We start from the raw sequence: 23,532 nt of genomic DNA on the forward strand, positions 1-23,532 counted from the left end.
ACTTAACCTAAATTATCGTAAGGACAAACACACACACCCATGCCCGAGGGAGGACTCGAACCTCCGCCGGGACCAGCTGCGCAGTCCATGACTGTAGCGCCTCAGACCGCTCGGCTAATCCGGCGAGGCATTAATATTGCAAGATCACAGGTTAATGTAAGAGCGACGTAAGCCATTGCAAATGTGAAATGCTGGTACAATAGTAACCACCTGAATGTTGAATGAAAGCATGCAAACTGCATGCGTTGTGTTGTACAGGTACCGGATGTGGCTTTGTGGAAAGAAGTTTCACGCCTGTTGCACTTGGTCAAACTCTAGAGGGATGGGTAGGGCTGTTTGTGGATGACGCTTGAGTTGTCGTCTGATGATGGCACGTATGTGCTCGAATGGAGACAGATTTGGTCATCGAGCAGGCCAAGACAACCTGTCGTCACTCGTTAGAGTATGTTTGGGTGCAACTACTGTATGTGGGTGAGCGTTATCCTGTTGGACAGCACCCGCCGGAATTCTGTTCATGAATGACAGGATAACAGGTCGAATTACCAAACTGACGTACAAATTTTCAGTCAGGGGCATCAGAAAAAAACAACGGACCTCCACCCTGCCCTCCAATGAACTCCGCTTGACACCACTAAATCGCAAATGGCGGTGGTCTGAGGTCAGTGGAATGGACGCTGCAGGAGCTATCCTTGAAGTAACCTATTTGTAACAATTCGTTATGTCACTGTGGTGCCAGCTCGTGCTGACATTGCTGCTGCAGATGCAATACGACACGCCGGAGTCATACGCTGAACGTAGTGGTCTTCCTTGTCGATAGTGCCACGTGGCTGTCCGATCCCGGTCTTATTTTCACTGTACATTCACGTGACTACCGCTGCCAGCAGTCACGTACAGTGGCTACATTCCTGCCACGCCTTTGTGCGATATCGCAGTAGCAACACCCTGCTTCTCGTAGCCCTAATACACGATCTCATTCAAACCCATACAGGCGTTGTTGATGGCGTCTTTGTTGCCTTAGAGGTATTACTGAATAATATCAACTCACCACATCGAATCTCAAAGGTGACTAGCTCTCACGACCGTTGCAGTGTATATTTAAAGAAAATCTGTTTTGACACTAACGCCACTGTTATGCAACTAGTGTGAAATTTGAATACATGTAATCTTTCAGATGCAGAACAACGTCTGCCAACATTCTTTTATGTCGCACAATACCTTGTTGGTTTTGCGACTTTCTCTTCCGGCAGTGTATTTGTGTGATTTTGTGGTGTGTCAGCTCATGACTGAATGTTACCTGTGTGTGAGTGATCTACAGAACACACTGTCCAAGGCATCAATCGAACACCCTCCGTATAGAGGTACGTCAGTACAGCATGGGCAGTATCCGCTCTTATGTTATCTTGTTGAAAGAAACGGAGATATAGAAGACAGGGTATTGTGAGTGGGCTTAGGACTTCAGAAACGGCTGCTGTCCAAATTAATAGGTGGGCAAATCAGAGGTGATCATATGTTGTATCTAGCAACATCCATTATCTGCAGAACTCCCACAAGCAGAAACACGTACTTGTCTGTTAGCAAATTTAGAACAAGCTCTACTGGTCGCATGCCTAACAGTAATCTTGTATATTGTCAAATGTGGACCGTCTTGTGTACTTAGTAGTATTATTTACGAATAATTAGATTCATACTTCAAAAGCACAAGAAAGTTCCCTCTGATGGGTTTACTAATAATGTGACTGTAATCATCGAATAAAAGAAGGACTTGGTGGAATGCAAGGCACAAAATTTCCTCTCCACAGAATGATACTTCTGGCAGCACAATGAAAACAAGTAAGTCGCCAGGTCCCGATGGATCCCGATTAGACTTTACAAAGAGAACTCTACTGCATTGGCCTATTACCTCGCTTGTATTTATCACGAATCTCTTGCCCAGCGCCAAGTGCCAAGCGATTGGAAGAAAGTGGAAGTGACTCCTGCATATAAGAAGGGCAAAAGAACGGACCCGTAAAATTATAGACCAATACCCCTAACATAACTTTGCTGCTAAGTCCTTGATACATTCTCAGTTCAAATGTAAAAAAATTTTCTTGGGACGGAGAAGCTGATGTCCACGAATCAGCATGATTTTAGAAAGCATCGCTCGTGAGAAACTCAGCTTCCATTCTTCTCATAGGATATACAGCGGACTATGGATGAAGGGCAACAGGCACGTCCCATATTTCTAGATTTCCGGAAAGCAGTTGACACGGTGCCCCATTGCAGGCTGTTAGCGGAGGCCGAGCATATGAAAGAAGGGTCAAGATATGTGAGTGGCTCGAAGACTTGTTAAGTAATAGAACCCTGTATGTTGTCCTTGATGGCGAGCGTTCGTCAGAGACAAAGAGTACCCCAAGCAGTTCCACACGATAGTGTGAGACGACCGCTATTATTTTCTGTACGCGTAAATAACGGACAGGATGGGCAGCAACCCGCGGTTGTTTTCTTATAGTTCTGTGGTGTATGGTAAGGTGTCGAAGCTGAGTGATTATAGGAGGATGCAAGATGACTTAGAAAAAATTTCTAGTTAGTGTGATGAACGGCGGCTAGCTCTAAATGTATAAAAACGCAAGTTAATGCGGATAAGTAGGAAAACAAACTTATAATGTTCGGACACAGTGTCCTGCTTGACCGAGTCACACGGCTTTAGCAGCTGGGCGTAACGCTGCAAAGCGATATGAAACAGAACGAGCTTGTGTTGATTGTGGTAGGGAAGGCGAATGATCGACTTCGGTTTATTCGGAGAATTTTGGAAAAGTGTGGCTCATCTGTGAAAGAGGCAGCATATGGGACGCTACTGCGACGTATTCTTGAGTACCGCTCGAGTGGTTGGAATCTGTACCAGGTTCGATTAAAGGAATACATCAAAGCAATTCAGAGGCGGGCTGCTTGATTTGTTACCAGTTGGTTCGAACAACACGCAAAAGTTACGGAGATGCTTCGGGAACGCAAATGGGAATAAGTGGAGGCAAGGCGAACTTCTTATCGAGGAACACCATTGGGTAAATTTAGAGATCCGACATCTGAAGCTGCCTGCAGAACGATTCTATTACCGCCCACGTACATAAGGACCACGAAGTTAAAGAGAAATTAGGGCTCATGCGGAGGCATATAGACAGTCGTTTTCCCCTCATTCTATTTGCGAGTGGAGCAGGAAAGGAAATTACTAGTACGGTACGTGGTACCCACCGCCACAAACCGTATCGTGTCTTGTGGGGTATGTATGTAAATGTAGATAGCGATGTATACTTCTTTTCGTCGAACATCACAGTAGACTTGACTGCTGTATGGTCAAGAAGCTTTGTCCAAGCTGGTACGACAAGGAACCGTCTATGGGATATCACTAACGATCATTGCATAGCACGGTCTCTGTGTGATCACAAACAATCTGGTGGTGCGGGTGGTATCTCTACCTAGACCAGAGAATGGTGATTCCAGTGGAGGCCAAGCAAGGGGCTTCCGTGTTTGAGGAGAAACACAACCTACGTGTTTTAGTAGCCGACGACTGCGTCTTAGTGGTTCAGTGATCCAACATAGAGTACAGTGGATAGTGGAAGCGATGCTTTGAGAGTACTCCTTAAAGAAGCATAGTACGCAGGGAAAGTCAGTGTTTATAGTGCAACGTGGTAGCACTATGGGTGTGCGAATGTGTTTCCTAAGGGCGAGAGTCATTATCATTGTTAATTACACGCTGAGACCGTGACTGATTTGGGTGTTTTATTATAAAGAAGGTCCCCTTGTTTTATTATGCAGTGAGCGTGACCGATTTGATTCATGCCATTTGTACAAAGAAAATACCTTGGTATTTTTCTCTATGAGACTGAATCACTTTTTTTTATTGTAGACTAGATTGTATTGTGGTAACTGTTTAGGGAGACCTGAAGTTACTTGACAGGAGCTTGTGGTAGTGACTAGCTGCTAATGTGAGCAGGAATAGAACAATGTTTGATAAAATTACATTTTATTAAAGAATGACACTGGCAAAGACTCCGAGGACACAGAATAATGTTTAGCTGTGTGCTACGTAGGTGATCTTTTAAATCTAAAATTTGTCTTAGTCGCGAATGGTTAATTGCAGACGCTATATTAATTTTCTGTTCCTGTCTCCGGCACAAATTTTATTTATTATTGTCGTTGCCTCAGTTTATATATTGTGGCAAGATCGATCAAATTCTGTTTCACTGAACTTTTCTTCAGTGTGCTGAAGACATTTTGCTTATTATTGTATAGTATTGTATTGTATTGTATGTTACCCGGGGACGTAGAAACGACGGAGAGGCTCCGTCCCCGCCGCAGCCGCAGTAGTCCACAACCCCACGACGACTACCGCAGTCCACTTCACCCCTCCGCCGCCCCACACAGAGGGCGCTCTGCCTCTATGCAGTGGAAAATGGATATTAAAATATTAATATATACACGGCTAAAGTGAACCATGTCTTTGGGATTTAGCCGGCCGCGGTGGTCTCGCGGTTCTAGGCGCGCAGTCCGGAACCGTGCGACCGCTACGGTCGCAGGTTCGAATCCTGCCTCGGGCATGGATGTGTGTGATGTCCTTAGGTTAGTTAGGTTTAAGTAGTTCTAAGTTCTAGGGGACTGATGACGACAGCAGTTGAGTCCCATAGTGCTCAGAGCCATGTGAACCATTTGAACCATCTTTGGGATTTGCAATAATTCATAAGCAATGTGTTCAAATAATAATTTCATTTTGGTTTCGAAACGTCCTACAATAATTATTTACAAACAATATCAACGATGTAGGAGGGGCCCCTTCCTCTATGCAGTGGAAGATGGATATTAAAATATTATTATATACACGACTGAAGTGAATCATGTCTTAACTTGATGGAGTGGTAGCATGTACCACCCACCGTAAAAGAGACGCCCTGGAAACTCACCGGGTAATAGGTGGAGAAACGACAGTTGTAGTATATGCAGAACCAGTACTCGTGTATGCCGATATTCTAAACCTGGGCCACTTGGAGGCCGTTTTCACAACTCGGCGGGGTGGTATATTAGAAGGGGTCAGTATGGGAACACTGAAGCGAAAAAGCACTCGGTATGTTGGGGTCTCCGAAAACAGTCAGCATTAACCCTCCCGATGATGCCTGGGTCTTCGCCTTTTTCAGCACTGGAGAATCCTAATGCTTCCACTATCTGTGCAATTCAGAGGCGGGCTGCTTGATTTGTTACCAGTTGGTTCGAACAACACGAAAAAGTTACGGAGATGCTTCGGGAACGCAAATGGGAATAAGTGGAGGCAAGGCGAACTTCTTATCGAGGAACACCATTGGGTAAATTTAGAGATCCGACATCTGAAGCTGCCTGCAGAACGATTCTATTACCGCCCACGTACATAAGGACCACGAAGTTAAAGAGAAATTAGGGCTCATGCGGAGGCATATAGACAGTCGTTTTCCCCTCATTCTATTTGCTAGTGGAGCAGGAAAGGAAATTACTAGTACGGTACGTGGTACCCACCGCCACAAACCGTATCGTGTCTTGTGGGGTATGTATGTAAATGTAGATAGCGATGTATACTTCTTTTCGTCGAACATCACAGTAGACTTGACTGCTGTATGGTCAAGAAGCTTTGTCCAAGCTGGTACGACAAGGAACCGTCTATGGGATATCACTAACGATCATTGCATAGCACGGTCTCTGTGTGATCACAAACAATCTGGTGGTGCGGGTGGTATCTCTACCTAGACCAGAGAATGGTGATTCCAGTGGAGGCCAAGCAAGGGGCTTCCGTGTTTGAGGAGAAACACAACCTACGTGTTTTAGTAGCCGACGACTGCGTCTTAGTGGTTCAGTGATCCAACATAGAGTACAGTGGATAGTGGAAGCGATGCTTTGAGAGTACTCCTTAAAGAAGCATAGTACGCAGGGAAAGTCAGTGTTTATAGTGCAACGTGGTAGCACTATGGGTGTGCGAATGTGTTTCCTAAGGGCGAGAGTCATTATCATTGTTAATTACACGCTGAGACCGTGACTGATTTGGGTGTTTTATTATAAAGAAGGTCCCCTTGTTTTATTATGCAGTGAGCGTGACCGATTTGGTTCATGCCATTTGTACAAAGAAAATACCTTGGTATTTTTCTCTATGGGACTGAATCACTTTTTTTTATTGTAGACTAGATTGTATTGTGGTAACTGTTTAGGGAGACCTGAAGTTACTTGACAGGAGCTTGTGGTAGTGACTAGCTGCTAATGTGAGCAGGAATAGAACAATGTTTGATAAAATTACATTTTATTAAAGAATGACACTGGCAAAGACTCCGAGGACACAGAATAATGTTTAGCTGTGTGCTACGTAGGTGATCTTTTAAATCTAAAATTTGTCTTAGTCGCGAATGGTTAATTGCAGACGCTATATTAATTTTCTGTTCCTGTCTCCGGCACAAATTTTATTTATTATTGTCGTTGCCTCAGTTTATATATTGTGGCAAGATCGATCAAATTCTGTTTCACTGAACTTTTCTTCAGTGTGCTGAAGACATTTTGCTTATTATTGTATAGTATTGTATTGTATTGTATGTTACCCGGGGACGTAGAAACGACGGAGAGGCTCCGTCCCCGCCGCAGCCGCAGTAGTCCACAACCCCACGACGACTACCGCAGTCCACTTCACCCCTCCGCCGCCCCACACAGAGGGCGCTCTGCCTCTATGCAGTGGAAAATGGATATTAAAATATTAATATATACACGGCTAAAGTGAACCATGTCTTTGGGATTTAGCCGGCCGCGGTGGTCTCGCGGTTCTAGGCGCGCAGTCCGGAACCGTGCGACCGCTACGGTCGCAGGTTCGAATCCTGCCTCGGGCATGGATGTGTGTGATGTCCTTAGGTTAGTTAGGTTTAAGTAGTTCTAAGTTCTAGGGGACTGATGACGACAGCAGTTGAGTCCCATAGTGCTCAGAGCCATGTGAACCATTTGAACCATCTTTGGGATTTGCAATAATTCATAAGCAATGTGTTCAAATAATAATTTCATTTTGGTTTCGAAACGTCCTACAATAATTATTTACAAACAATATCAACGATGTAGGAGGGGCCCCTTCCTCTATGCAGTGGAAGATGGATATTAAAATATTATTATATACACGACTGAAGTGAATCATGTCTTAACTTGATGGAGTGGTAGCATGTACCACCCACCGTAAAAGAGACGCCCTGGAAACTCACCGGGTAATAGGTGGAGAAACGACAGTTGTAGTATATGCAGAACCAGTACTCGTGTATGCCGATATTCTAAACCTGGGCCACTTGGAGGCCGTTTTCACAACTCGGCGGGGTGGTATATTAGAAGGGGTCAGTATGGGAACACTGAAGCGAAAAAGCACTCGGTATGTTGGGGTCTCCGAAAACAGTCAGCATTAACCCTCCCGATGATGCCTGGGTCTTCGCCTTTTTCAGCACTGGAGAATCCTAATGCTTCCACTATCTGTGCAATTCAGAGGCGGGCTGCTTGATTTGTTACCAGTTGGTTCGAACAACACGAAAAAGTTACGGAGATGCTTCGGGAACGCAAATGGGAATAAGTGGAGGCAAGGCGAACTTCTTATCGAGGAACACCATTGGGTAAATTTAGAGATCCGACATCTGAAGCTGCCTGCAGAACGATTCTATTACCGCCCTCTCTGTGTCATAGTCGTTAACCCAGCACTCTTCTGTGGTGATTGGTTCTGAAGCAGAGGTAACATTTCCGCTGCACCTCGGTTCGTTCTGCATCCTAAATGGATGTGAGCTGTCGCGGAACCTATCGAACGGGGAACTTTGTCATGTTCCAACTGACGTGATAGAGTGACAACTGATTCATGATTTATTTCCAGTCTCTCTCGTCCTTCACAACGATTGTAGTGGGTCGGTCTCCGAAGACCAGACCCTCCATTTTTTTTTTTTTCGATTCTCAGGTCTTCAGAGATAGTCGGCTACCTCGGACTTCGTCAGGCACAGCTGTTTACCCACGTTAAAAGCTCCTGCACCATATAACCACAGTGTCATATGATGGTGCACTGTTGATGGACATGACATTTATACCAGATCAGTACGAACTGTTGCAGTGCTGTTCGCCTTGAAATTCAGAAAATGGATTATTGCAGGATATTCCACTGTTTAGAAGAGGCTAACGTTCTTGGTGTGGCCTCAGCTGTTGCGGTACTATACTGGCGGTCGTTCAGGGTTGGAGGCATATACACGATAACAAGCAAAAAATTAAGTCATTCAATTTCTAGCGTGCAGCCACGTTAACCTAATACCGTGTACCTTTCACCCATCTTCAGAGCGAGCCAACAGGCTGAAGCTGCAGCACTCGCTCCGTCTATCTCAGCCCTCGGAAGTTCGTAGCTTCAGCCTCAAGGCTCACTCTGAAGATGGGCGAGAGGTGCATGATCGAAATATTAGGAGAGTTTTACGTGGCTGCAAGCACGAAACTTAATGGGATAGTCATTCCGCTTCGAAAACATGAGGAAGCACAAAATAAAAATGTAATTGCACAGCTTTATGTTTTGCAAGGTGATATAAAAACTTTTTCAACCCCTCGTATACATCGCACACGAATAGTAAGATTAAAATATGACACAATGTGTCGTGTACGAACCCATTTAGACAGGCATATCTCCTAGGTTCTACATCTGAAAGGACTCTGACAGGCAGTGACTGACATTAATGTAAACTGCACTCTATCAGTCCCTGTGGTAATGGCTCACGGATTATAGGCTGGTGCGAAAATTATGGCACGGAAAAGCTTTCGCATAGTGCGCCACTGCCAAGTAACATATCTCGATGAAACTTGGACCATACATCTAAAGAACTGCTACAGTACAGTATAGAAAGTAACCGAAAGAAATACGTAGTCAGACGAATAAAAATGATTTGCCGGCCGCTGGTGGCCGAGCGGTTCTAGGCACTTCAGTCTGGAACCGCGCGACCGCTACTGTCGCAGGTTCGAATCCTGCCTTGGGCATGGATGTGTGTGATGTCCTTAGGTTAGTTAGGTTTAAGTGGTTCTAAGTTCTAGGGGACTGAAGACCTCAGATGTTAAGTCCCATAGTGCTCAGAGCCATTTTTAGCCAACAGAAATGATTTATTCAAAGATAATAATTACACTGAAGTCACCGTGGTTTATGGTTCTTAATAGGTGTGTGATTACCACGGACAGCATAGCATGTTGTGGAATGGGCTCCTATGTTGACCACAACATTCATCCACTAATGTGGTTGACAACTACTGGATCGTTGTTGATGCATAATGTTGGACGTACCCACATATGGTGAGAGGTGAGAGCTCCTAATGCACCAAGGAATTTTGTAGATCATGATCGTTTTGGTGTTCCACATGATAAGGTGTACAAAGGCTCAATGTTGCGTTGGCATACTGACGTCGAAATCTTTGAACACAGTACAGAACCGTCACGGTTATAATTACATAGGACTTTTAATCCATGTGCATCTTTTCCATTCGCCGCTGACGTCATTTTTATGGATGACAATGCGCGACGCCATCGAACACCGCAGGCGAACTAGCTATTCCAAGAAGAGGGTATCCGGCGAATCGACTGGCCTTATAACCCATCGAATATGTGTGAGATGCGTTAGCCAGACATACTGTAGCACGTTCGCGTGTACCAATGATCATGCAGCAGTTGTCAACAGCTCCTTACTAACTTTGTGAGGTAACGGGCGAAGTGTGGCACCCTGAAAATATTCTGAGTTCGCAGTTGGCCTGGCCGCACGGGCCGCTCGGCAAGCCGGGGCTCGTCAGCGACCGCATGGAGCTGAACATTAGCCGGAGCAAGAGGGGTAGCCCTAGAGAGTGGGCAGGGCCGACCGCGTGGCTGGGAATTCCATGTTGACGCTGTGTCAAAGGCTGTGCTTTGTGTCGATGAAGGAGATTTGTATGCCGGGAGTGCCAAAGATGGCGGACTTTGTGAAACCATAAAAGCAGACATTTCACAGTTCATGCAGAAATTAATAATAGCCAGGGGAATCATGATACCTTAAAAAGAAACATGTACATTACCATTATATGCACGACAATTCTGATTGTGTAATCAGATTTTCAATATCTTTATTAGTTTAAAGTTTAGTATCTGACTGTAAATTATACAAGTAACACCCAGCAACGAATTTCCAAAATCTAAACGGTTCATCCGATTTTGTCGATTGGCATGTCTTTAGAAAGCTATTAGTGTAAACCTAAATTGGTATGAATTACAGGCATGTAACTTTAATAGTACACGAGTTATTGGAGGTCAAAGTGGCTGATTAGTGTTGATCGTGTCAGGCCATAAGTACTCCACAGTTCCTTGAGAAACGGTAGCAGCATGCTTATAAATGTATTTATACGTCTTTGTCTTTGTTTATACCTGATACATACTATTCATGAAGAAAGTGGTCAAATATTTACTGTGATTTGAAAGCACAGAGACATTACGCTACTGGCCTACTTATGTTTCTATTCCTTTGTTACATGTTTATTTGATTTGTTTATGTATTTAATAATATGTTTTAGAGCGTGTTTGCCGGCCGCGGTGGCCGTGCGGTTCTAGGCGCTGCAGTCCGGAACCGCGGGACTGCTACGGTCGCAGGTTCGAATCCTGCCTCGGGCATGGATGTGTGTAATGTCCTTAGGTTAGTAAGGTTTAAGTAGTTCTAAGTTCTAGGGGACTGATGACCTAAGATGTTAAGTCCCATAGTGCTCAGAGCCATTTGAACCAATTTTTAGAGCGTGTTTATGCTCCAACAATAGGAATATTTATTTAATTTCAAATTATTTAAATGTAAATCCATTATTTCGTATGTGTTTCAATATATTTGTGAGTGTGTGTTGGCTTGGAGACATGGCGGGAGCGCACAACAAATCACAGCGTTCGTTACTATGGTAAGCTACTACCGAAGTCAATGGAGAGACTGTAGGGAAGTGGGGGAAGAGCATCGGGTCACACAGGACACGGCGGAAGTGTTGGACGGTCGCAGGAAATATTTGGAGGGTGTTGAGCAGTTTGCGCGTGGTCGCAGGAGATAGAAATATTTCGTAGTGCAGACTTGTGCACTTGTGAGATTTCCGTGGCTTCTGCAGTGAAGACGTAGTATTCGTCTAGAAGTGAATACCTCGGGAGCTATTTTGTTGCTCATAACTAATTACGTGAACTAGGAATCTATTGTTTCCCTGTTATTCAACTTATATTTTATTTAATTGCTGGACCATCGACACCAATAACTGTTTTATAGTAATAAACGGCATTCTTAAAGGTATTTCTGCTATCATACTCATCATTTAAAGTCGTTAAAATAGTACCTGCACATTTTATTTAATTGCAGTCTTTCATTTATAAAGTTCTATGTTACATTCAAAATTCGCAATTGCCGAGTGATGGGAACCTTAGACCATTCATACTGTATACTGTAGAGCAGCACTATTTGGCTTGTAATGCGGCAACTACGTATCCCAGCCCCTAGACAACGAAACCAGCCAAAACGTTTCATATTTCAACTCTGAGTCTGATGGTACGTAGTTGAGGGCAACCACATTTTTTATTTGAAAACCCGTTACCTTGTAGCTAGCAAGGCAGCATATTGCAGAGGAATGTATCCCAGTCCGTCCTTGGTGATCACACACGCTACTAAGAACCAAGCTCAGCCGTTTTTAATATCTATGAAACCATCACGAATCGTGGTGACTTCAGTGTAATCATTGTCTGAATAAAAGAGTCATTCTGTTCGTCTCATTGCGTCTTTATTTCAGTACCTTCTGTACTACATTATAGTACTTCCACACATGTGTGGCCCAAGTTTCATCCATCTATCTTACTTAACAGTGACACATCATGCGTAAGTTACTTACTCCCTCAGTTTTCACATAAGCGCCCACGTTACCTTTCGTATCACGTTAATGTTCTGTTGGAGACAGGGGGTCCAGCTTTGTCTGTTCACTTGTGCATTCCTGGTGCGGTGAGACGAAGTAAGCTGGGGTATGGACTGACCTGTGGCGTGGTTGGCGTCCCCCGGCCCCTGGAACTGGAAGGAGGCGCGGAAGCCCTGTCCGGGCCAACGCGAGCGCGCTGTCAGCTCGACGTAGAGGCTGGAGCCCGTGGACAGCACCTCAAGGTGCGACGCCTCGTCGCACAGCACCGCCACCGCCGCCGCCGACGGACTGGGGCCGTCGAAAACCGACACCATATCCGGGCTCTCCAGGCAGCTGCAACAGGCGCGCCGGTTCTCAGCTCCTCAACCTCACACTCACGTAGGAATCTTTTTTCCTTTTCACTGCCTTACTAAAGTTTATCAGAAGTTTATGGACATACTGTACTTATGGAGGAACAAGTTAAGAGTTACACAAACAGTATATAAACTTGGAAATATGCCAAACACTATGTGATGTTCTATTACTTTATTTAGTCGCCTAAAGAGTCACCCTCAGCCGCCTCTTTCTTCCTGCACCCGTGCCTCTAACTGAAATTTATTGAATCGTCGAATTATTAAATACGAATATTAGGCTTTTCTGTAAGTCTCCAAGACCCACCATCCGTTCGTAGGGTCACTAACCTGTTAGCATGTCAACGCCGTAAGATTGGCAACAATAAATAAAACTTGATAAACATCTCTTCCGTTTAGTAATATGTAACACACAGAAAGGTTATGGTGCATGTTCAGAAAGAAACGACAACACAAAGTGCTTGGAAAACTTAGAAAAGATAAGATGAACTATTAAAAGGACACACCGATATACCGGGTGATCAAAAAGTCAGTATAAATTTGAATACTGAATAAATCACGGAATAATGTAGATAGAGAGGTACAAATTGACACACATTCTTGGAATGACATGGGGTTTTATTAGAACCAAAAAAAATACAAAAGTTCAAAAAATGTCCGACAGATGGCGCTTCATCTGATCAGAATAGCAATAATTAGAATAACAAACTAAGACAAAGCAAAGATGATGATATTTACAGGAAATGCTCAATATGTCCACCATCATTCCTCAACAATAGCTGTAGTCGAGGAATAATGTTGTGAACAGCACTGTAAAGCATGTTAGGTATTATGGTGAGGCATTGGCGTAGGATGTTGTCTTTCAGCATCCCTAGAGATGTCGGTCGATCACGATACACTTGCGACTTCAGGTAACCCCAAAGCCAATAATCGCACGGACTGAGGTCTGGGGACCTGGGAGGCCAAGCATGACGGAAGTGGCGGCTGAGCACACGATCATCACCAAACGACGCGCGCAAGAGATCCTTCACGCGTCTAGCAATATGGGGTGGTCCTAATAAAACCCCATGTCATTCTAAGCATGTGTGCCAATTTTAACCTCTCTATCTACTTTATTCCGTGGTTTATTAAGTTTTCAAATTTATACTGACTTTTTGATCACCCGTACATTGTAAATCAAAGTGTTTAATAATCTCCATACTCTGAAACGTAACGGTCGATTTGGTAGCGCCCTCACACAAAGTCCCTCCGGAAACCTAGTTTTCAACGTTATTCTGTAGCACCAAATCTCAAATGCTTCAATTCTATTACACTCCTGGAAATGGAAAAAAGAACACATTGACACCGGTGTGTCAGACCCACCATACTTGCTCCGGACACTGCGAGAGGGCTGTACAAGCAATGATCACACGCACGGCACAGCGGACACACCAGGAACCGCGGTGTTGGCCGTCGAATGGCGCTAGCTGCGCAGCATTTGTGCACCGCCGCCGTCAGTGTCAGCCAGTTTGCCGTGGCATACGGAGCTCCATCGTAGTCTTTAACACTGGTAGCATGCCGCGACAGCGTGGACGTGAACCGTATGTGCAGTTGACGGACTTTGAGCGAGGGCGTATAGTGGGCATGCGGGAGGCCGGGTGGACGTACCGCCGGATTGCTCAACACGTGGGGCGTGAGGTCTCCACAGTACATCGATGTTGTCGCCAGTGGTCGGCGGAAGGTGCACGTGCCCGTCGACCGGGGACCGGACCGCAGCGACGCACGGATGCACGCCAAGACCGTAGGATCCTACGCAGTGCCGTAGGGGACCGCACCGCCACTTCCCAGCAAATTAGGGACACTGTTGCTCCTGGGGTATCGGCGAGGACCATTCGCAACCGTCTCCATGAAGCTGGGCTACGGTCCCGCACACCGTTAGGCCGTCTTCCGCTCACGCCCCAACATCGTGCAGCCCGCCTCCAGTGGTGTCGCGATAGGCGTGAATGGAGGGACGAATGGAGACGTGTCGTCTTCAGCGATGAGAGTCGCTTCTGCCTTGGTGCCAATGATGGTCGTATGCGTGTTTGGCGCCGTGCAGGTGAGCGCCACAATCAGGACTGCATACGACCGAGGCACACAGGGCCAACACCCGGCATCATGGTGTGGGGAGCGATCTCCTACACTGGCCGTACACCACTGGTGATCGTCGAGGGGACACTGAATAGTGCACGGTACATCCAAACCGTCATCGAACCCATCGTTCTACCATTCCTAGACCGGCAAGGGAACTTGCTGTTCCAACAGGACAATGCACGTCCGCATGTATCCCGTGCCACCCAACGTGCTCTAGATGGTGTAAGTCAACTACCCTGGCCAGCAAGATCTCCGGATCTGTCCCCCATTGAGCATGTTTGGGACTGGATGAAGCGTCGTCTCACGCGGTCTGCACGTCCAGCACGAACGCTGGTCCAACTGAGGCGCCAGGTGGAAATGGCATGGCAAGCCGTTCCACAGGACTACATCCAGCATCTCTACGATCGTCTCCATGGGAGAATAGCAGCCTGCATTGCTGCGAAAGGTGGATATACACTGTACTAGTGCCGACATTGTGCATGCTCTGTTGCCTGTGTCTATGTGCCTGTGGTTCTGTCAGTGTGATCATGTGATGTATCTGAGCCCAGGAATGTGTCAATAAAGTTTCCCCTTCCTGGGACAATGAATTCACGGTGTTCTTATTTCAATTGCCAGGAGTGTATTTTCCAGTTTTTCCATGATCCATGTCTCACCATGCTGAACTCCAAATGTAGATTCTCAGTAATTTCTTCCCCAAATTAAGATTGATGTTCGATACTAGGAGACTTCTCTTGTCCTGGAATACACTTCTTGCCAGTGCTAATAAGCTTCCTGTGTCCTCCTTGCTGCGTCCATCTTTTTTTTTCTTCTTGCCTAAGTAGCAGAATTCTCTAACATAGTCTACTTCGTGATCCCCAGTTGTGATTTAAACTTTCTCGCTGTTCTCATTTCTGTTACTTCTCATTACTTTTGTCTTTCTCCAATTGACTTTCCATCAATATATTGTACTCATTAGACTCTTTATTCTATTCAACACATCGTGTATTCTTCTTCACTTTCACTGAGGATAAGAATGTCATCAGCCAATCTTGTCATTAATATCCTTTCTCTCTGAATCTAGCTGTTGAATCTTTGTTTTATTTACATCATTGAACCGGATTGAACAGTAGGGGCAAAAGACTACAACAGTGCGTTGCACAATTTTTAATATGGCGCATTCCGTTCTTGGTCTTCCACTTTTACTGATCCACTATTGTTGTTGGTTCTTGTACATATTGTATATTACCCGTCTTTCCATATAGCTTACCCCTTTTATTTTCATAACTTCGACCTCCTTTCACCGATTGACATAATGGAATCCTTTTCTCCAGGTCCGTAAATCCTGTGAAAGGGTCTGGATTTTCCATTAATCTTGCTTCCATTATCAACCGCAACGACACAATAGCCTCTATGGTGCCTTTATCTCTTCTAAAGCCAAACATATCATCACCTAACAGATTCTTAATTTTCATTTCCATGCTTGTATATGTTATTCTTGTCAACGACTTGGATGCATGAGCTGTTACGCACCAACGTGAATAACCGTTTTGTTTAAACCTTCCCCAATGATTGTAGAAATTTCGATGGAATGTTATCTATCCCTTATCCTGACTGATTTTAAGTCTGCGAAAGGTCTTCTAAATTCTGATTGTATTACTGGATCTCCTGTCTTTTCGCTGTCGATTCCTGCTTGTTATTCTGTCACGTCATCAGATAAGTTTTCCCCGTTATAGAGGCCTTGAAAGTACTCTCTCCGCCTACCCACTCTCTCCTCTGTATTTAACAGTCAATTCCCATTCCACTCCTAATGTTACCGCCGTTGTTTGTAATTTCGCCGAAGCTTGTTTCGACTTTTCTACATGCTGAGTCCGTCTTTCCGAAGATAATTTCGTTTTCGATTTCTTCACAACTGTCAAGGAGCCATTTCGCCTTAGCTTCCCCGCACGCCCTATTTATTCCTTCCCTTTCTGTATTCCCGAATTTTCCTGAACATTTCTATGCTTGCTCCATTAGTCGATCATTTCAAATATTTCACCTGTTATCCATGATTTGTTCGTGCTTGCTTTCCTTGTACCTAAGTTTTTCTTCTCAGTTTCTGTGATTCCCCTTTTTAGAGGTGTCCATTCCACTTCAATGAAATGCCTACTGAGCTATTCATTATCGCAATATCCATAGCTCAGAGAACTTCAAGCCTGTCTCTTCATTCCTTAGTACTTCCGCCAGTCACTTCTTTGCTCACTAATTCTTCGTGACTGGTCTCTTAAACTTCCACCTACTCTTCATCATTACAAAATTGTGATCTGAGTCTACAACTGCTCCTGGGTACCGTTACTGAAAACCCGTAATAAACTGCGAACACTACGTGTTCCCAGTCTCCGCTAGTAAACGTAGAACTGATAACATCTTCCTTCGTAACGATTACACTCTATCCCTCTCCACGCACTCTGCACTTGCCATTCATGTTTGTGGTCACCAGTTCCAACTAGCTCCGACTGCCTGTACTCCCCCCAATGCTTCCTCACTCAGACACACGTTCCGCCTTCTTAATCATTAATTTGTTGTCCCGCCAAAATCTGTTGCATTGAGCTCATATTAGTCACTCGTCCCCCGTGCCGCCTCCCATTACCGTGATAGGGTAACATCTGACAAGCCGTTGTCCGCAAACCACAGGTATCCCTTTAAGAAAGAAATGCATCGCTCTGCAGCTGTAACCCCAATATCCTCTTCCGAGTTCCTGAGCTACTGCGTTCTACAACTACCCCAGGCATCACATTGACTTTTTACCAAAAATTTCCATAGACGGGTTTACATTGTTGCGTCCGGCGATCCCAAGGTCTTTGTACAGAACTTGATCTCAGAGGTAAGACTACCTTCCGGCTTCATTATGTCGCTGCACAACGCACACTTCTCTCACCAGGAAACATTAATCAGTGTGATGTTATACTCACTGTGACACAAATGCGGCCGCAGTTTATAGCAGTCATAATAGCTTTCATTCCGTTAAATGTGCCAGCACAACTACTTCACAGGGGCGGGGGTCAAACCACCGCTGTGGCGACGTAGGCCTACGGCGAAGGCCCGGCGCAGAGGTGTCGCAAAAGAACTGAGAAAGAAAGAAATACGGTTTAAGAGCCAACCGGAATGCGCTAGTGAGTTCTCCTACGCCTCGTGTTACGTTTAGGTCATACATACGAGAAGAAGTCTTCCCCTCAGCCAACAACAGTAAACGCAAGTCTTTGTAACAGCGTAATTTCTGCAGAGCTATCTTTTCCGAGTGGCATCCTACACAAACGACTACTACCGAACCGACGTCCATCCGTAAAATGGTTTACGTAGGAACAGAGCTTTTGGTTCGTGTATCTGTCATTTAGACTGCTGGCTCATATTCTTTCGTCCGCACATACCTATCTAAAGCATATACGTCGTTCTCTCCACTGCGCTCCCTAAAATTAATGAACTGTAGCCGCACGGGATTAGCCGAGAAAAAAAAAAGCTGTCTAAGGCGCTGCGGTCATGGACTGTGCGGCTGGTCCCGGCGGAGGTTCGAGTCCTCCCTCGAGTATGGGTTTGTGTGTTTGTCCTTAGGATAATTTAGGTTAAGTAGTGTGTAAGCTTAGGGACTGATGATCTTAGCAGTTAAGTCTCAAAAGATTTCACACACATCTGAACATTTTTTTAGTAAAGTACGTTGACTAAATCTTTATATCATATTAAATAACGATATAATTTATTTTTGTTGTTGTTTTTAATTTTAGCCACCATTCTAAGTTCTCATGAATCGGACGACTTCTGAACTTATTCTTGATACGGTTCATCCTTGACAATAATTGTTCGAATAAAATTCTGGACGTGTATAAGAAAAGTACAGCACACATTGGTTTTTTCAGCTGACTGTGCGAGTCAGGAGTATTATTCCAGGCGTTAAAAATCAACATATTCTACTTCTCCAGGCCTTTCAAAGCAGACCAATTGCGCCGTAAACGAAGTTTACATTTGTTTTTATCCTTTACTTCTTTATCAGCACAAAGATTTCCAAATTTCGAGGACTTCAGTCCTTCACTTTTTAAATCCAACAATCCATTTCAAAGTTGCCCTTGCCTTTGTTAAAAGGCGGAATACTTAATTATGTTAAAATAGCAATAACAGATTCCTTTGACATAGGCTGACGTCGCTTTGCTGTTTCTAATGTCCTGAAACCTGCTGAGAAAAGCAGTCTGTCTTTCAAAATATTCAACAAAAAGGCAGAATTTGTTTTCGAGTGAAATAACTTCTCCTAACATGGGAAAAAGTTACTTCGTGTCCCCTGCGTTTTCGATTGAGCTGGTTTGGATGAGACGTAACTTCAATCATGAAATAAAATTTTGGATCCATTGATTATTAGTTCTGAATAGTAAACACCCTTCTAAAGAAAATGCTTCAATTCCTGTTTGTAAGAAAGCGAAACACTTCAGAATGTTTTCTTTCCACAATAAAAGTATCTTGGTATGCAGCAGAAGATATGAGTACTCAGTCTCACTTTAAAAATGGCGATGATTAAAAGTTTTACCTGCAATGGAGATCGAAAATCTTAATCACGATTTACGTATATTTACAAATTTCATCTGCAAGTATCAGCGCACAAAGCGCTTCTTGATGAATAATGCAATGGTAATTAATTTTTTCTTTTTTCAAAATGGCAACAAACTCTTTCTTTACGCCGGTCACAGTTTCCGACTCGCCTGTTAAAACTGAGACAAATTTGTCTTGTGGAATATGATTTCATTGCTCTCAATTACAGCAATTAATACTTCCTCTCCGCCTTTGAGTGGCAATAATCCTAAGGTTCCTTCTTTATGTCATGCACATAACTCGCACAATAAGAGAAACGCGGTGTTTCATTTCTGTCAGAAGACTCGTCAGCTGCTATCGATAAAGCTGAAACCAATTTAACATATTCGAGTTGCTGGTTGGTTATAGTCGGAGAGGATATGTCTGTTCCATCTTTCACTGTTGTAGCAAAAAATGGTAACTCATAAATAACTTTTAGAGTAAAGTTGTTCTTAAATTCCCGAAAAAGATATTTGTACGCATTTATCAAAGACCTTTTTGACAGAGGATTTCTAAAAGTAGAAGCCAAATAACTTTTACTGAACGGTGCACTACACTTCAAAGTCACACAGACAAGTGACACCACTGCTCAACATCGTCACCAAGTCTCTGTAAACAACGACCGGAAGGTTCTGCCCATCATTCAGTTTCTCGGCGATAGAAATTTCCTCCTCAGTCATGGGGCCATTTGGAAACCATTGTGTGAACGTCTCATCGTCGGAAAATCTGCAATCCCTGCGAATCATTTCCTCGATTTCATGCATATTTTCGTCTGCCACATCTGTCTAGCTTTGGCCGTCTCGTAGGCACTGTTTCACTACGTCTGTAGGCGACACAGCATTTGTTCCAGATGGGATCAGAATTTCACGGTTAATCTGTGTGGCATTCAGACGTTTTGCCCGCAGGGATCACACTCACCAGAGTAGTTCAACTTGGAGTACGTTCGCAGTTGCCGCACCATTTCACTCCCACAGTGTGAGGCGCCTGTTACCCGTACTGCAGCAGAACTGCGCCAGCAGCAAATTCAGAACACGTCTTCTCTCCCGAAAATGCCCCATTCTTGTTGCGTAATGGTCTTAAGGTGTGAGGACGTGTGTAATTTTATGGTATTCCAAGGTATATACTGTGGAGAACAACCATGCAGTATCCTTCGGATACGCATGGATGTATGCATCTCCGAAGGAACAGGCACTGCTGCAATTGCAGCTGTTATGAAATACATGAAATGCATACGCAGTTGTGAATACCGACAAGGGTGCGCTGCATGTCCGAAGGAATATTACATCGTTCTTTTAAACAACACAAGTACAGTTATATCGTTTTTATCCGCTGATACGGGGATCACATAATAGGCATATGAGTACAGGTTCTGACGCAGGAACGACGACATGTAGAAGTTTGGTTCTAACTGTGAGTAGTGCACGGATAGCCAAAGCGGTTGAGGTGACTGCTCCTGGTTCGAATCCAGTTCAGGTACAAATTTTCATTGTCCTCATTGCCTTATACAGCCGATGGTTGTTCGTATTCGCAACTGCGCATACATTTCATGGATATCATAACAGCTTTAGTCGCTGCAGTGGTTTTTGCTTTGGACACGTATACATGTCCGAAGTAACATTGCATCGTTATTCATAACAACACAAACGCTAATACCGGGCAGCGACTTTGAATTTTGCCTCTGTGCGGGAGTTACATAATACTTGTACCAGTACAGGATCTGATGACATATGGGAGGTTGGGTAGTCAAAGTGGTTAAGCCAACCGCTTGCGTAAAGCGGGAAATCGGGGTTCGAGTCCTGAACCGGCACAAATTTTCACTGTTGTCATTCTCTTATAAGCTAAGGGTTGTACGTATTCGCAACTGCGAATATATTTTATGTATGTGTAACTTTCTTTGCAAAGTGTCCTCGTACATTTTCGCCGTCTGTATATGCTTTTCCTCTCTTAACAATCTCTTCACTAACCATAAAACTTGAGGGGGTTAATGTTATTGAAAATTTGACCCAAGTAATTAAATACAATACTTGACTTTTATGGACGCTTCTGAAGTTCCCCAACTTCTTTTTTCCATGCGCCACATACAGGACGTTGAGTGCTAAATGACAGTGTATCTCCAAATCTGATTTATTGTTATGAAACAATTTTTCCCAACAAATAAAGCATTTCGGAAGGACTTTTGACTTCGAAATAAATGCGAAACTTTCCTTCCTTTCATTCCTAAGTTAACGGATTTCGTCGTACATTTTTTTTTTTACTTCTTCTTTGAAGCCATGTCAAACAGGGACCTAAAAAGTTTCACCTTGTAATAATGAAGCCATCAACACAAAATCTTTACAGTTCTTACACTGTTGACGAAAATTTGCAGCAGAACGGAAAAATTCCGCCAACTTTACGTTTCGAGTAGCATTTGCGGCCGCGACTAGCACTAGCCACGCCACAATGGACACTGCTGGCTGAGTGGCTCACTCGACTCGCGCATTAATCGCTCGCCTTCCCTTTGTGTACAGGCCGACTGAAACTTCGTGGCCCGTAAATGCGCTGAAAGGCAGCGAGTGGATGAAAGAGTGCCGCTTGTGGGGAAACCTTGGAGCGGAAGCAAAGCGCTTCGGACAGAGTCAGGTAGAATTGCCCGTCGGAGGGGTGGGGAACTTTAACCGTAGTTGCAGTCGTTCCTGCAGAGGCAGGTGCTCGGTAGTAATACACTGTAGAACACAGTGCGATGATACTTGACGACACGCATTCACATTTTATCTCTCTGGAAATACACGTAATCGCTCACACGAAACATTATGTTGAAGAGCCAGACGCAAAAGAGCTGCATGTAGCTCGCAAACCGCGGATTTCAGGCTTGTGATCTAGAAAGGAGAAATGTTCACAGATAACCTCTGTATACAAGAATATTTAAGCCAGCTGGGAAGAGAAGTCAAGGAGGACAGTGGAAGCGATGGTTACCGTAACAAGCAAACCAGAAAAAATGGTTAAAATGGCTCTGAGCACTATGGGACTTAACATCTGATGTCATCAGTCCCCTAGACTTAGAACTACTTAAACCTAATTAACCCAAGGACATCACACACATCCATGCCCGAGGCAGGATTCGAACCAGAGACCGTAGCAGCATCGCGGATCCGGACTGACGAGCCTAAAACCGCTCGGTCACAGCGGCCGGCAGTAAACCAGAAATGTCCGAAGTGAAGATAATGGTGATAATGATGTTCATCAGTTGGACGAGAGAAAGACCTGTAGGAGATGTTGCCATTTCTTCCTCAACAGCACAATATATTGCAACATCTGTTCCAAAGAATGAAAGTGTGTAAGAAAGAGAAGTAAATACTGTGAGATCTTTTCGTTTCAATATAATATCGTTACACCCTTGCAAAAATTTAAAAAAATTAAGAAATGGTTTTCATTGACAACAGTTCTACTAATTAAAGTATTACTGCTTTAGTTGTGTATTTTTGTACTTGTTTTATCACAACTAAAACTTAATGCCTCTGTATTAGTGGAACGCGGAAACAAAAAATTTGGGGTTGGCACAAGGAAGAAGACAATTTCCTTCATGATACTTACAATGTTGTCAATAAATTACTTTATCTTGTAATTTGTCTTTTTTTTGCATTGATGAAGTGGGGAGCATAATTTTTCTGTATCAGCATGCCTTCTCATATTTTCTATATAAATTTAAGTTTTTCAAAAAGAGATCGATTACTTTTTGTTTCTGCTGACAAATGTGGGATTTGGAACTTCGATCCTTTTACATATTCACTCTATATGTGTTTCGGTATAATAAGATAGATTGAATTAAGTACTTGTTTTTAAAGGCATTTTGCTACACATTTGCGTGACATAGTGTTAAAAGTTCGTTCCATGTCTGCGACCGTTGATAAGCTGTAGCATCACTCTATAATTTTCTTCACGATTTGCGAGTTAGCTTTAGCACTGTTTCTACTTCTACAACCAGATTAAAAATTTCTTTGGTTTAAAAATTTTGTAAAGAGAGGAAATTCATAGACTTTTACACATCTTCACCACATACCCTCCGGTAAAGTAGAACAGCTGCGTATTGTTCCAATATTGAGGAACTGTCTTCCTCCATCGACATTCTATATTGCATAACTTATTTTGTTTACCGCCATAAATCTCCTATTTCCTTGTTGTTGGTTCTATGTTTATGATTTTTCCTGTCGGCAGTAAGGATAATTATTTATGTAGTGTATGGTTGTAGGGTACCAACGAATGCGACAGGTAATGAAGTTAAAGTAAAGGTAAACAAATCATAGGAAGCACAAAGTTTCGGCTTTTTCTTTCCAGAAGCGAAAATTAAATTAGTTTACTTCAAAAGAGGAAGATGCTGATATTACCACAATAAATGTACATGTACATCTACACCTGCACTCCACGAATCACTCTGCCATGTACAGCGGGGCTACTTCTGATGCCACTATTAGTTCCCCCTCCCCGCTTTCCCTCTTCCATGTTCGAATGGTGCGTGAGAAGAATGATTGACGGCAGATTTACGTATAAATCTACGTATCACCTCTAATCACTCGGGTTGTCTCGTTGTCATTTCGCAAAACGCGATATGATATGTTACCCCGCTATAC

At 43.9% G+C, this 23,532-nt stretch overlaps 1 protein-coding gene across 1 annotated transcript in view; it reads right to left on the reverse strand.

Annotated features, from left to right (window-relative positions):
• LOC126234651 (suppressor of lurcher protein 1-like) overlaps window positions 1-23,532 on the reverse strand; it is a 652,665-nt gene that overhangs the window by 100,198 nt on the left and 528,935 nt on the right. Inside the window, exon 8 of the mRNA XM_049943382.1 lies at window positions 12,019-12,233. Within this exon, the coding sequence (XP_049799339.1) occupies window positions 12,019-12,233 (215 nt within the window). The remainder of the gene's footprint in view (window positions 1-12,018; window positions 12,234-23,532) is intronic.

Source organism: Schistocerca nitens, chromosome 2 (assembly GCF_023898315.1).
Source record: "Schistocerca nitens isolate TAMUIC-IGC-003100 chromosome 2, iqSchNite1.1, whole genome shotgun sequence".
NCBI lineage: Eukaryota > Metazoa > Arthropoda > Insecta > Orthoptera > Acrididae > Schistocerca > Schistocerca nitens.